This window comes from Perna viridis, chromosome 4 (assembly GCF_037379345.1).
Source record: "Perna viridis isolate PV_CMFRI_1.1 ecotype Kerala chromosome 4, ASM3737934v1, whole genome shotgun sequence".
In the NCBI taxonomy this organism is placed as follows: domain Eukaryota; kingdom Metazoa; phylum Mollusca; class Bivalvia; order Mytilida; family Mytilidae; genus Perna; species Perna viridis.
The window spans coordinates 50854042-50868442 of NC_142448.1; the positions used below are offsets into that span (position 1 = coordinate 50854042).

The 14401-nt window shown below is 33.9% G+C and overlaps 1 protein-coding gene across 2 annotated transcripts in view; it reads right to left on the bottom strand.

Annotated features, from left to right (window-relative positions):
* LOC148620441 (uncharacterized) overlaps positions 1–13119 on the bottom strand; it is a 28615-nt gene extending 15496 nt beyond the window's left edge. The window contains exons 1-9 of one of the 2 annotated variants that reach the window (XM_088581329.1): positions 12747–13119; positions 11878–11928; positions 9638–9847; positions 7357–7490; positions 6479–6698; positions 5796–5912; positions 3499–3669; positions 3101–3220; positions 482–553 (exon numbers count right to left, since the gene is read on the bottom strand). In XM_088581329.1, coding sequence (XP_088437455.1) covers positions 482–553; positions 3101–3220; positions 3499–3669; positions 5796–5912; positions 6479–6698; positions 7357–7490; positions 9638–9847; positions 11878–11928; positions 12747–12804 — 1153 coding nt within the window. In that variant the 5' untranslated portion in view covers positions 12805–13119. The remainder of the gene's footprint in view (positions 1–481; positions 554–3100; positions 3221–3498; positions 3670–5795; positions 5913–6478; positions 6699–7356; positions 7491–9637; positions 9848–11877; positions 11929–12746) is intronic. The other variant, XM_088581330.1, reaches the window with a different exon arrangement.
* Between the last annotated feature and the right edge of the window lie 1282 nt (positions 13120–14401).

Here is a 14401-nt window from a genome sequence, read left to right on the forward strand (position 1 = left end):
TCATCGGGTATGGTGTATACTTCAGTCATTAGTTTCCAATATAGGTTACAAACATAGTGTCTGAAGTGTTCTTAATCTCTTGTCCTTTGCGTACGTGCTTTGTATGTTTGTTTTCTATCTTTTATTACGAATAAATTAACATTGGAATTAATGGTTGTACTATTTTGTCGATAAATGCACCTCAATTTGAAAGGCATTCAGCAGGTACCTACCCTTGCATTATATCAATCAATAGTATGTAAATTACTTGGTGCAGCAAGGATACTATGAGCATTTCAAATATATTGATTGCCGTCCTCTAATTCAAGCTTACGTTTTGATTCAATTGCGAAATGCGCCTGAACTAATTTTATAATTTGCTATGTTAACACTTTCGACCTCAAAGGAATATTGTTTATATCTAAAAACAAGCGATTATTTATATTTTAGAAGAGCAACATATATTTATTATTACATCGCTTTTTCAGTTATATTGTCTCACCAAATGGTCGTATTGAAGATGAAGTACTAGTATCGTTGAATTCATTCCTTCTGGTGGAATCATTTACTATTTCTAGAAAATAAATAAATGTTCTCAGGATAATTTCATTACTTCTTTTGAAACTATTCTAACATGAATGCATTTCAAGCAGTACACGATCATTTATTAAACCTAGTAGTTCTCCTGAGCTCCCTGATTAATGTAATTACACACAATATCAGAAGTATAAAGATATCAATCTATTCAAGATGGTGTGTATATCACATGAAACGAAATACTTCGCTTCTGAAAGCAACAACCCAAAGGTACCATATGCAATAATCCAAAGTTAACAGAAGCAACAACACAATGATAACATAGGTAACAAATCAAAGATACGGTTTGATTCCCCTTTTTTCCGACTAAACCAATTTACTGGTGGGCACAAGGGGGTAACCATGATGGCTGCAAAAGTATTTTATGGACCTAAATTTTAGAATTTTTTTATGTATTTATATTGTGATTGTCACACAAAGAAACATTTTCTTGTGTTGTATTCTTATTTATAACATTCACGCAACTCGACCGAGTGGTCATTTTACCTTCAAAGATGCGCCATGTAGTAAATGATAAATAAAATTACTGACAAATTCTAATACGGATGCCAGTACACGTCTGCACATATACTCGTAAAAGAGTAATCAAGGGAACCAAGGTTATAGCGGTAACACACAGTTTGGGTTACTGGTTTTCTATAGTAATGCACCAATGACAGCATATTCTACTAAAAATGGCTTGGTTCAAATACAATATTCTATGAACTAATCATTCTCAACATATATACAGTTATAGTAAATTTGGTTTAAAGCATTTTTAAGTTAAAATTACTGAAAGAAGGTGCAATCCACACAATAAAGTGACAAAAATTTGTTCAATATAATAAAATGTAAGAAAACATTTTTTTTCATAAAGAGAGATGCACGTTTTTAATCGGTATCTCAACACTGTACAAAGTTTGAATGATATTGATGAAACACGTTTTGAGTTGGAGATTACAGATTATACAAAGTATGTACTGTCAACAACATAAAGTGAAAAATTGGCTAAGCTTAAAATGATATTAATGAAAAACAAAAATGAAAGAATTTCTCCGTAATTGTAATTGCACAAATTCAAAAAGTTTATCATAAATTAACAATGTTTGAATAATGTTTGTTCTACACTTTTTGAACATTTGTTTAGACATAAATTTCCCAAAGTGGCTACGTATTCATAAGAGTGATGGACGAAAGGACGCAGTCGTGCTGTAATTATACCTTTTTTTCTTCGTTGGTAATGCAAGTACCAAACTTTTACAGCTCGGAAGAAGAAGAAGTATAATTATACTCTCACGAAATTAGAATTAACATGAATTTTAAACAAGATAACAGAAAAAGTATTCTTTCGAGATAGGCACAGCTTGCTGTTTTTGCCCTGTTTGTTAAAGTGTTTCTAGTCTGTGTTGATCTCAAGAGTTAAATCCTGGACAGAATTGTTCCAGTTCATATCAATATTGTATTTTCCCACCACTCTCCCTGGTTGAGCCCTCACAAAAATGTTTAGCACCGCTACATTATGTGCCTGACCCAAGCCAGGCAATTGTAGTCCAATTGTTTTCGCTGTTTTTTTATGTTCATTGCTATTCATTTTGCGTTTTTTTATAGATAAGTTGCTTTTCTAGTAACGCCCACCGAGTTGCTCATAAAAAGTCAAGTCCGTGGTAGACAAATGAGGAAAGGAAAACTATGACGCGTTGAAAAACACGTCCACCACAAATATGTTGTCGATCAAAAGGTCAAGCATTTTGAAAACATTTTCTTCGATATATTTGGAAGATGATTAGGGATTATTTTTTACAAAGTACGAGAAAACTCTACCAAAAACTACATATTTATATCAAGGTTTACAACATTCATATACAATCTTTTGTTTAACTTGTTATACAACTCTCCAGAAAACAATCAATTCTTCAAAACTGGACCAGTTTCTAGAAATAAATTGTATTTTCCATTATTTTCTCCTTAAAATTGATTTTAAAATTTAATGAAAGCTATATTAAGACTTTCTTGGTGAAATAGATTAGATATACCCATGCAATTTCATTTTTTTTTATACTTAGTCATTCGTTTTTAATACTAGGTTTTATTCCCTACTTGCGGAGCTCGGGATGCAGCCATATTTTATCCTGTTTTCCTGAGTTACCTCCCGTAAGAGCAGGTGTAATTTCGAAGTCTCTCTAATCGATGTTCGGATTCGGTTGCAGAAAAAAGAGGTCACTCGAATGAAAAAAAATCCCCAGCAAACAAACACAACGGTGTTTCTAAAATTTACAGGGTGTTTCTTTTTGTTGGTAGGTTACATAAGGATGATTTTCATTTGTATCCCGGGTAAAGAAAATTTATGGCAGGGTCAATAGAACCAAAAATTCCCTTTTGACTTTCGAGATTTTCTAAAGTATCGTAGATATGGGATGAAAAATCTTACGTGTTCCGAATAGACACCTGCTCCAAAGGGAGATAAATTTTGACAAAATGTTGGTCCGCAAGTCGGGAATATGCTACATAGTAGAATTTCTAAAGTATTGTATTTCTGAATACTTGCCACATAGTGGATAAAGAGTTCTGGTACAAGTCTCTAATTCTAACCGGTATATGTAGTCCTCTTGATCTCTTATTTTTGAGACAACAAGTTTTAGACAGCTTGCATTCGTTGGTACAGAATCTGTGACAAAAGAAATAGCCAGTGTCTTCTCCTCGATGCAAATAACAATGGAAATATTCAATTTCTGTTTCTTTTTGCACATTTATTTGCATATTGAAATTACTTTTACAATTTAAATTGGGTAAAATTTATACTTCTCTTTCAGCAATCCCAGAAATTTGGTATTTTTTTTAAACTTCAATGATCGGATTTAGGATTTTTAAAAGGAACACAATAGGTGTGATGCGTTTTTAAGGGCTGTGTGAAGCATAAATAAATCTGAACTTGAGCTTTCTTACAATTATTCCAAGTCACAGTATCTACTGCAAATTGTCCTATCCAGTAGTCTTCATTGGCGTTCATACAAGGCGCCTCTTTCTTCTGTTGCAAGTGTTGTTTTTCTGACAAGCATGTGTTTTGGGCTTCAAACCAAGACTTTGTGGTTTCATTACAATATGCTTTGAATGCCCCTAACCAAGATAAGAATGTATTAAAAAATACTATTTGAACTGTCATACAATCATGACACATATCGGTAGTAGTCTTTGTAAGAATCATGCAGATTCTGTGATACACCCCTCAAAAAATACACATTGTTCTTTTTGTTATGAAGTTGCTAAGTAGCTCTATATGATGAAATGTACAATTATTCATTCCAACCTTTCTGCTTTAAGAAGATATTCCATATTGAAAATCTAAGTGTTTCTATTGTATGTTAGCTAGCGTCGTTTACAGATTACCTCCAGTAAAAACGAAATATCGGCGGACCGACGGACAAGTAAATTTTGATATAATGCAGGTCCGAATGTCTGGTGTCTTTTCCGGCCCGGATTAATGAAATTACGTTACTTTTTTATTTCCCTTAAACAGATCTCTGACAATCAGTCCCTATATACTGTGTTATCGAAGCTTTAAAACAAAGTACAATGTAATGGCCATCGGAATTCTTCCTCAAGGACGACATGGCCTCCACAACAACAATCACCTTACTCGATCCGGCGGGAAATTATACGGGTGTCACCGGAATCATCTAAGAAGTTACGATATTTGTTTGTAAACAAAGAAATACGAGTACGAATGAACTATTGTATAGAATTTTCACGTAAACAGAGATAATGACATTGATAAAATTAAGTAAGCCGCCTCAGTGAGGAATACTTTGGTGGAAAAGATACAACAGATTACATTATTTAACCATCAAGAGGTAATTCATTTTACATTCTGCTTTAAGAGAGAGTATACAGTGAACCCATGAAAGAGGTAGTCAAACTTTAAAATAAATCAGCACATCACAGTAAGATAAGTTTCAAACAATTCTTTTTGCTGTTAATAAAGTATTCTGATTCATTGACAGTTGAATTAAAAATGATGACTTGTGTTATTAGAATGACATAAAAGTTAATTCTTCATTATTAATATTTTTTTTATTTACCAGATTTATTTTTTGTTATCGTGTTTATGAATTGTATTTCTTTCAATATAATTATTCTTTTTTTTGCAGAAGAGGAAGATTTAGCAGCCCTCAATTTAAATCATACAGGTGATGATAATGACGAATTACAGCATAAAATACTGGTTACCACTAATAATTTTGAACTCTACAGTACATTCTATTTAATTTTTGATATCCTTTAAACAAGGTTTATAAACGTCTCAGAATGTGACGACTCTATTCGCTATATTTCTTCATCGTATCAAATTGATACAGGAAAGATATGAAAACGTATAGAAAGGTCTGAAAAATTCCCTACGATGTTAGAACTGTCAAATGTGCGATGCAAATTTTTGGTCTTCCCTCCGCGGGACTTGAACTCTTACCGCTGTGACATCTATGGCAACACCGTATGCACAAAGTCCAGCGCCGTAGACTAATTGGCCAGCTAGGTTATATAAAAATATAGCTATCGCTGGCCGGGTTATTCCTCCTCGTAGGATTAATCTAGGGCTGTAACTTAGTACACGATGTATGGTAGTACGGGACAGTTCATTTTGAGATGTTATTATGTAGGATAGAGGATCACATTAATGATGCATGTCACAACAAATCAATATTATACAAACGTCTCAGAATGTGACGACTCTATTCGCTACATTGCTCCATCGGATCAAATTGATATTTTGCTTGTATTTATATATAAGCTAAATCGTATTAGAACTTAAGTGGTAAGGTATTTCTAAACAACAAAGACAACCTAAAACTTAAGTGTTTTTATAATGGCGTCACAGGGAATAAACACAAATCTGGAATATGCAGATATCACTAGTAACTCATCTTACCTCAATGGGGTATTAATTATTTTCAAGACTTTCGTTAAGACTGTCTCAAACGCAAAATAATTCTATTGAGTAAGTTATATTGAAATAAAATATATTTCTTTAAAGGATAATCAATTGGATTACAATTTAAAAAATTATGATTTCTGTTCTTCTTTTATATGAACTGTATATGTGGCGCGAGTTAAAAAATAACGACCAATTTCAATGCACTTACACTTCATTTCTATTGAAGACTTCCCGATATACATTACGTTTAGTTCATATTAATGGTAAAAAAACTCATTTATTCCTATTTTATACACTGAGAAATAATACTCACCAGACGTATAACTTTCACATGCGCTCTTCAGGTTATCATTGCAAAATGTATGTTGTAAATTTCTGTCGTTCATGTCCGACTTGGATTTATAGCACGTTTTGCCGAGATGCGATGATACTTAAAGAAAGTAAATGAAATTGAATATTGACATGCTCCTACTATTTGGAAATCTTATTTAACAAAACAATTATAATGCAACCCAATTTCATTTAAGTTTCGTCTGTTTACGGTTTTTAGTTTATATCACATCACAGTTTGAAACGGCGACCGGGGTTTTTGGTGTATGTTTCTTTACAAATCGTTCCAATTTATAAAAATAAAGGATATAAAGAAATTCATTGCAAAAGTGTGCATTCGACCGGAGTGAAATATGCCAGGTGAACTTTATATTTATTGGATCAGCATGGTTAATCAGTGCATGCGGAAGCAGATTATGGATATGGAGTAAACATTTATAACTATATAGGAAACTAGAATGTGTTTAAATATAATGTTGTTTAATCTTACTTTGATGAGTAACGTCACATACAAACACAATTCCAACCAGAACTCATCTGATACATGTTGTTGATAACGTTGACGAATGTCTTTTTTTTTCTGTCATTTAAACAAATTGCTTAATTTAAGGGCCTAGTGCATTTTATTACTCTTTCTGCCACTTTTATTAATATTTTGGTACTTGCAACTAAATTTTTGAATTTCGTATGTGCTGAAAAATGCAGACGCATGTTTGCCGTTTTGTCTTGGTCCACCGCACATGGTTTTATAGATGCCACCACACGCCACATCACAGTTAGCGTAAGGGACTTGGTCACCAATTAACGTTGTACTCATGAAACACTGAACTTTCTGTGTAGCGAGTTTGTTTTCCTGCTTTGGTGTGGAAGAATTGATTGTTGAAATCTGTGAATATTAAAGATTAAGACCAAAATATCATTTAAAAAAAACCTATCAAATCTATGAAAAAGTAAGAAATAGAATTCTTTAGAATTCTGCAAATAATGAGCATAAGTGTAAAAGAGGCAGTTTTGTTATATGCAGACAAATTTTAAAGTAGTTAAAATACTAGCAGATATTCGAGAAATTTTTAGGACTTAACTTATTTTTTTTAGGTCGATGTTTTTTTTTACTTTTTTTGGCATTATTAAAAAATGGAAACAGGAAATCCTATGCTCGTTCTAAACTAAACATTAAATGGAATCGAAAAAAAAATATAGTCTTTTTCAACTGCTTTCTTCGTTGTCATAGCTAATTCTTTTACTACTCATAGCTTAAGTATTAGTTTTTTTTTTAATTATGAATTTGCGATGTAATGCTATATTTTAACAGGCAGAAGCATTACTTAGTACATCGGCAACGCATCCGATACAAGTCTATGAAAATCACTCTTCGTGCTGTTGTATGATTTAATGGTCTAATAAACCCTGGAAGTGGTCGGTTTTTTAATGCCATCTTATCATAGCTTAAAGAAATTATTTCCTTGAACTTAGTATAATATAAATCTACTTTAGTCGTTTTTACTCTTGATATACAATTATGGCATTGTTAATTACAATATTACCTTCATATAAAGGTAGTTGTATCGTTTCAAAGATGGCAGTCGTGAAGCACAATAATGGAGAGCGTTTAATCGTTCTTCAGGTTCTACGGTAACGTTAAAGTTTTTTGCATTTATCTCATTGACTGAGAAACAACCTAGAAGTATTACTAAACATATAGTAAAACAATCAATGTAAATATAAAGGCTCAATAAAGCACTTCATAAACAAATATCTACCGCTATCTGTGACCTTTTCCCAATATTGCTCATACAACCTGATTTTGTTTTATTTGAGGCTACTGTCAAGACTAATGACAAAAATGCGACAAATTAATTTTACTCAATAAGGCGCCTCTGTATATAACCACCATGTTCGCTGTCGCCAATTAAAGGAACTCGAATAAAGAACTCCGGTTTTTCAATTGAAAAATTATCACGTAAACGCATTTGTTCGTGAGAAAGAGTAAACAATGGAACCAAGGTCATACATGTTATAGCGGTAATCAAAAGAATGTAATCCAAGGACCGGACATGGAAAACAGACATAGACAACAAAGAATATAAAGTAACTAAAATCATACATATAAAGTAACAAAAGCAAACTCGGACTCCGCTAAAAAACTAGGAGCATGGAACAGGTGCACCGGTAGGGTAAGCGTCCTCTGCTTTTTCTAGAAACACCCGCTGAGTTCCTCATAAAAAAGGCAAGTCCGGGGTAGACGGAAGAGGAAAGGGAAACTATGACACGTTGAACAAATCAGTTTTCATAGCGCAAATGGATACACCGCAACGATTCACGAGTTCAATCTTGTAGCAACAATACCCTGCTCTAGAAGCCTATTTGTTAGAATTCTAGTGCAATACATCGTTTAGCTAGATCATTTAATCTCTTTTCCCGCTATATAGATGCCGTACTATCGTTAAACAATCCTAGTTTCGGTGACTTGATACGTCGCATCTACCCCCAAAGAACAAGAAATAAAGGATATTACAGACACTGTGAAGTCAGCCTCATATCTTGACCTACACTTAGAGATCGATGGTAAAGGAAAACTTTTGAACAAACTTTACGACAAACGAGATGACTTTTCATTAAGAATTGTCAACTTTCCTTTCATCTGTGGCAACATCCCATCAGCACTTGCATATGGGGTGTTCATATCATAACTCATACTTTATGCCAGAGCTTGCCATAACTACGCAGACTTTTCGTATCACGCTAGGGCTATATTGCTACAAGATTGAAGTCATCACTTCAGAAGTTTTATGGTCGCCATCATGAACTCGTGGATCGATGCGGTGTATCCATCTTGACCACGAAGAGTGTTTTGTTCATCGTGTCATAGTTTTCCTTTCCTCTTTCGTCTACCCCGGACTTGACTTTTTATGAGCAACTCGGTGGGTGCTTCTAGAAAAGCAGAGGACGCTTATCCTACCGGTGCACCTGGTCCATGCTCCCAGTTTTTAGTGGAGTCCGAGTTGCTGATTTGCTTTTGTTCCTTTGCATATATTTTTAATTACTTTATGTTCTTTGTTGTGTATGTCTGTTTTCCATGTTGGTCTTTGTTCCTGGATTACTTTCTTTCCGCTAGAACCTTGGTTCCCCTGATAACTCTTCCAGAAAAGTAGAAGACAACCGCCCTACCTGGGCACCTTGCACACATTCCTAGGTTTTGCTGAGTCCGGTTTGCTCATTAACTTTTATTTTTTTTTTTTTCTTTTGGTTATTACACGTTCCTTGTTGTGTGTTTCTGTTTTTTCCTGTCTAATATTTTTCTTGTAATATTTTGTCCGATTTCCGCTCGAATCTTGGGCCCTTGATTACTCTTTTACGTGTTGAATGAATTAAAATAATTTTACACGTATGTGATTTAGGAATGTTTCGTGCAAAGTAAATGATGTAAAATATGAATTGAAAGAGAAGATTGGCTTTAGAATGTGTGTGCTAGGGAAGGGGGTAAAATAACAAGATAAAATACCGAACATAATGTCTCGAGAAATTAAGTTACAAAATCATTTTAACTATAACAAAGAAATAACTAACACGTATTATTTTGAGTAAAAAATATTAAATGTAATAAATTCTATCACAATTTAATTAGTATGTCTCAATGTGTAACGGCAATTTACTTAGTGTCTGAAATCATGATAAATGTTACTATTTACTTTATGTATTACCATATTAGAATAAACATTGAAAATACGGTCATGCCATTATATAAATAGTCGCATATATCTTATATAACTACAGCAACAATGTACAAAAATACATTTTACAACATCTTTCTATTAATCGGTATACCTTTATAACTTACAACAGGTGACCTTTGTACATAACCGTTTACCCAGAATGACTGCTCATTCCCGGCAGTCAAGCCTTCCAGCTTCCCTGCTGCTCTGGTGGCATTGCAAGTATTAGCCTGACAGTCTTGAAATACGTCCGACCCACCAAATTTTTCACAATCTTTAAACGCGTCTTTCCATGAGACTTGTGTGGAGTGCCGCTTCAACTCTGAAAATGTATACAGAAACTATAAATACTAACACAAAAACACGTAAAACAGCACAGTATTTTAAATTTATACAATGATTAAGATATTTTGAGGTTGAGCGCTATTTCTGTTATTGTTTTCTCATTGCTTTGAAAATACCGAAGTATCAGAAAAATGAGATGCAGAGTGATTCCTTGTGCAAGACACGTTTCAGTTACTAGTATAAACTGACGAAGACCATGAACAGGAAACATTAAAAATACGCAAAGATATAAACACAACAAAACCTGAGGATTAACTCCGATGCTCTGTTAAGTTGGACAGATCCTGCTTCTGTCAAGATACCCTTCGTGTTACCCAAAAAAGGTTATGTTCGGAAAAGTGGAAGAACATTATATTACAAATGAAAATTATTAGTTATTTTGAAAATAGATTGTTCCTATATTAGAAAATATATGACAAAGGTAAATCATTAGTTAAGTTTTTAGGTAGATAAGCCTTTGCTATCAACGAAGGCATGCTAATAACAGCAGAGCTTTCGACTCGGGGCCGTCATTCTGTCTTCATCATTTTATTCCATGCTATACTTTCGATGCGGTCCTTGAAAACTTCTGTAAAGTGACAGCAATATCTTTCAAAACGTATAGAAAAACTATAAAATTAAAGCTCCAAAACGCTGGGTCACTTGGAATATTAACACACGGAAGTGAATAGTTTACAATAGGAAAATGAAAGTCATCGACTTATGCACACAATTTGAACCCATCGGTGTTCTGATTGTTTGCTGTAACAAAAGCTTCAAATGAACTAATATACTGGTTATTATAGCATCTTTGGTATACACTCCTTGAGACCTTCAGGTTTCCCATTTTAGCGTTCCTGCATCGTTTATCGTGCCTTTACAAATCGTTTTGCGTTCATTAAACCGCACGGTAAACGAACGGTAGAAGCGTTCGTATAAATGCACGATATGAGCGTTCGTTCAAGCGCACGGTAGAAGCGTTTGTTTATTTTTGTACTTTGTATATTTCCTTGATTTAACTTTTATTTTCATATTTTTTTTTGGCTATTATTAATCTTTATATTTTCATTAATTTCATTTTCTATTTTTTCTTTCGTCAATATATATTATTAATATTATTTTTCATCGTTCCTCTAACGTGCGTTTAAACGCACGCTGTGAGTGTTCATTTATCGTGCGTTTAAACGCACGCTCAGAGCGTTCGTTTAAACGCATCATAGAAGCGTTCGTGTATCGTGCGTTTGGTGAGCGTTCAGCGTCCGTTTAGGTATCGTGTTTGCGGGAAACCTAAACGTCTCAAGAAGTGTATATGTTATTGAATTCTGAGTTATATCGAACACACTTTGCCTAATCTCTACTTGAAACAAAGTATTAATAACACAAAATAGCGTTGAATAAAATTCCTCCATATGGTTTCCAACCGTTAATAACATTCTTGCATCCAAAAAGAGCTGTAAATGTTCTTTTTTCTATAAGTTCTATCGAGATTGTGTTTTGATATTGTTTTTGATTTTTTTTGTCATGTGTTATTTCTAAAAAAAGACGCAACATATGAAAAAAATGACATTCTTTGCTACCCCTGTTGTAGCACCTGTTCAAGTTGCCAAACGGTTTGCGGTGGAAGCTGGCGTTGCTTGAAATCATCAGATACTCAATGAGGTGAAATCCGGAGATCGTGATGGCAAACCCATTACATTTATATTTTATTTTTCCAAAATCGCTGGCAATAAGTGCAGCTGTAGACATTTCGTCGCAGTCAGTTTTGTTAAGTACTCTGCTGCTGGATTGTTCTCATAGACGAGATATCGTGCTGCGGTAAACGTTGTCTGGCAACAGCATGTTGATTCCCCGTCCTGGAGTCGTCCGATTGCGATATTACGGGTAGCAGCGTTCAACCTCTGCACATAGTCACCTTATCAGGATTCAATTTAACGACTGTGTACAGGAAAATAAACACCGAGTTTTTTTTTACCCAAAATCCGCTCTACTTAATAACTTATTATTAATAATTTATTTCTTTTATTTTACCCTCTTTGACTTTTCTCTTCCTTCTTTTTAATCTTCTTTTATCATTATTATCTAAAAAGTTTGACAGATCCATTTAGATTCGGTAAGATTGGATTAACCAATGTTACCAATCGATGAAAAAGTCTTTCATGTCTTTTGTTGAAAAAGTTGCTTTTGCTACCAGGTATCTGTTTTATTGAATCCACAGGCAAATCAAAATAACATTAATTCTAACGGTTCAGGATACTGTCCTTTTTTACTTTTTGTAAGAGTGCTTTATAAAATTCGGAAGTTAAATTGAATATATGTTAAGTTACGTATATTTTAGGCTTCTGGTACAGGATTATGTTGCTACAAAATTGAAGTCATCACTATAGAAGTTTTATGGTCGTCATCATGTACTCGTGGGTCGTTATGGTGTATCCATCTGCACCATGAAAACTGATTTATTCAACGGGTCATAGTTTTCCTTTCCTTGTTTGTCTACCCTGGACTTGACTTTTTATAAGCAACTCGGCGGGTGTTTCTAGAAAAGCAGAGGACACTTACCCTACCGGTACACCTGGTCCATGCTCCCAGTTTTTAGTGGAGTCTCAGTTGCTCATTTGCTTTTTTTATTTTGTATGTATGATTTTAGTTACTTTATGTTCTTTGTTGTGTATGTCTGTTTTCCATGTCTGGTCTTTGTCCCTGGATTATATTCTTTTGATTACCGCTATAACCTTGGTTCCCTTGATTACCCTTTCTGATTTCGTCTCATAATAACGTGTTTACATACAAGTATGTATCATCTTGTATACATGAATGCATACACAAATAAAAAAATGAAATTCTATATGTAAAGTATAATAACAAAATATATAAGATAAATTAGAATAAACAAGTTTTACCTGGTTTACACATTACGGTATCCACCCACAACATGAAAATAACGTTGAATAAAAACATATGATATTTGCTATATTGTCCACAGTACCTTTCGACTTTGTATTTACTACACGCCTTACGTTTAAATCCGGAAGTACATGTAAGATATAATTTTAACTGTGAAGAAGTTACTTCCTTCTGAAAACACTGGAGATTCGAAAGTGAACATGGCTAAACTTGTGACCTTTGCATTTTATAAATCTACTTGAATATTCATGCAAAACACGAAGATGTAACGTAAAACAGCGAGTTGCTTGCAATTTTTTTATTAAACGGTAGAGGTTTATCCGTGTATTAGTTATTTTCATGATCGTTATAAGAAATAACTTATTAATAAACAAGTATGTATCAACTGTCTCTATTTCCTTATCGTATACTTGATATGCTCATCGATGCATAAGTTTGTAATCATTTGACGCAGGAAGTGCTAAGGTCTCGGGGTGGGGTGGGGTGATCTCCCCTGTCACTAAAGAATTCATGTCGCAACAAACATTTCATAGAAGGATGTTTCCTTATAAACTAAGGAATTTTCTTTGAACTAAGTTTGTTTACAAAACCCTGCAAATATAGACATTAACTTTACAATTTCTCATGTGGTGTATACATCTGTGAACCTTTAAAAGAAAATGGAAATCTGCATTGTGTATGTTAATCGGGATCTTCACAGGGCATATAGGCTCAATTTCCGTGTCAGCGTTTGAAATTCACTTTGCAGATCACGTGATCAGCGACATAGAATGTCGTTTATTCGGTTACACATCGAGAAACCATTTACAATTATTTGTATTAAAATTCACACATTTGAAAAAGACGTCGACTTCCCATACAATTATGATTGTATACCATTTTATTTTACTCCAGTTAATTAAGAATTGGCAATAATAAAAAAAATTGTCAATAGAAAAATAAGAAATATTCCATGTGCATATTGTTTATTGCACGAAGTCGAAAGGTTTGGTGTTTTGCGGTGAGTTTCTCTTGAATATATGTATATGATTACAAGATATGGTTATCGGATGGAACAATTGAGGTAATAGAAAAACGTAGAACAGCTAATATACAACTTCAGCAGACCAAATCAAATTGCAAAAGAAATATTGATGAAGAACATACGAATTTTGAGAAAGAAGTCAGAAAAAAGTAGAAAAGATAAGAGAAACTAGCTACAAATTTAAAGCGGAATATCCCAGGAATGACACAAAAAATACAGTATGTAACATCACAGCCAGCTGGTAGTTTAAAAACAAATAAATCAAAACCAGTAAAAGATAGAGATGGCAACATCATAATTAGATTAGAACAACAGCTTGTGAGATGGAAAGAACATTTTGTCGAAGTACTGAATGGAGAGCAAATACCAGACCCTCTCGAATTATCACCTAGAAGTGAACTGACCACGAAAATAGGTCCTATTACGAAGACGAGATTATAAAGACCTTAAGAAAGATGAGCATTGAGAAATTCCTAGACCCAGATCATATTCCACCTGAGGTCTTTAAGAGTAATCCAGAACTCACATTTGTTCTTTTGAAAGAACTATTTGACATAATGTAGCAAATGATGCAGTCTTTCTTGATGAGCTAGCAGGGTTCTGACGCGGCAGATCATGCACAGACCA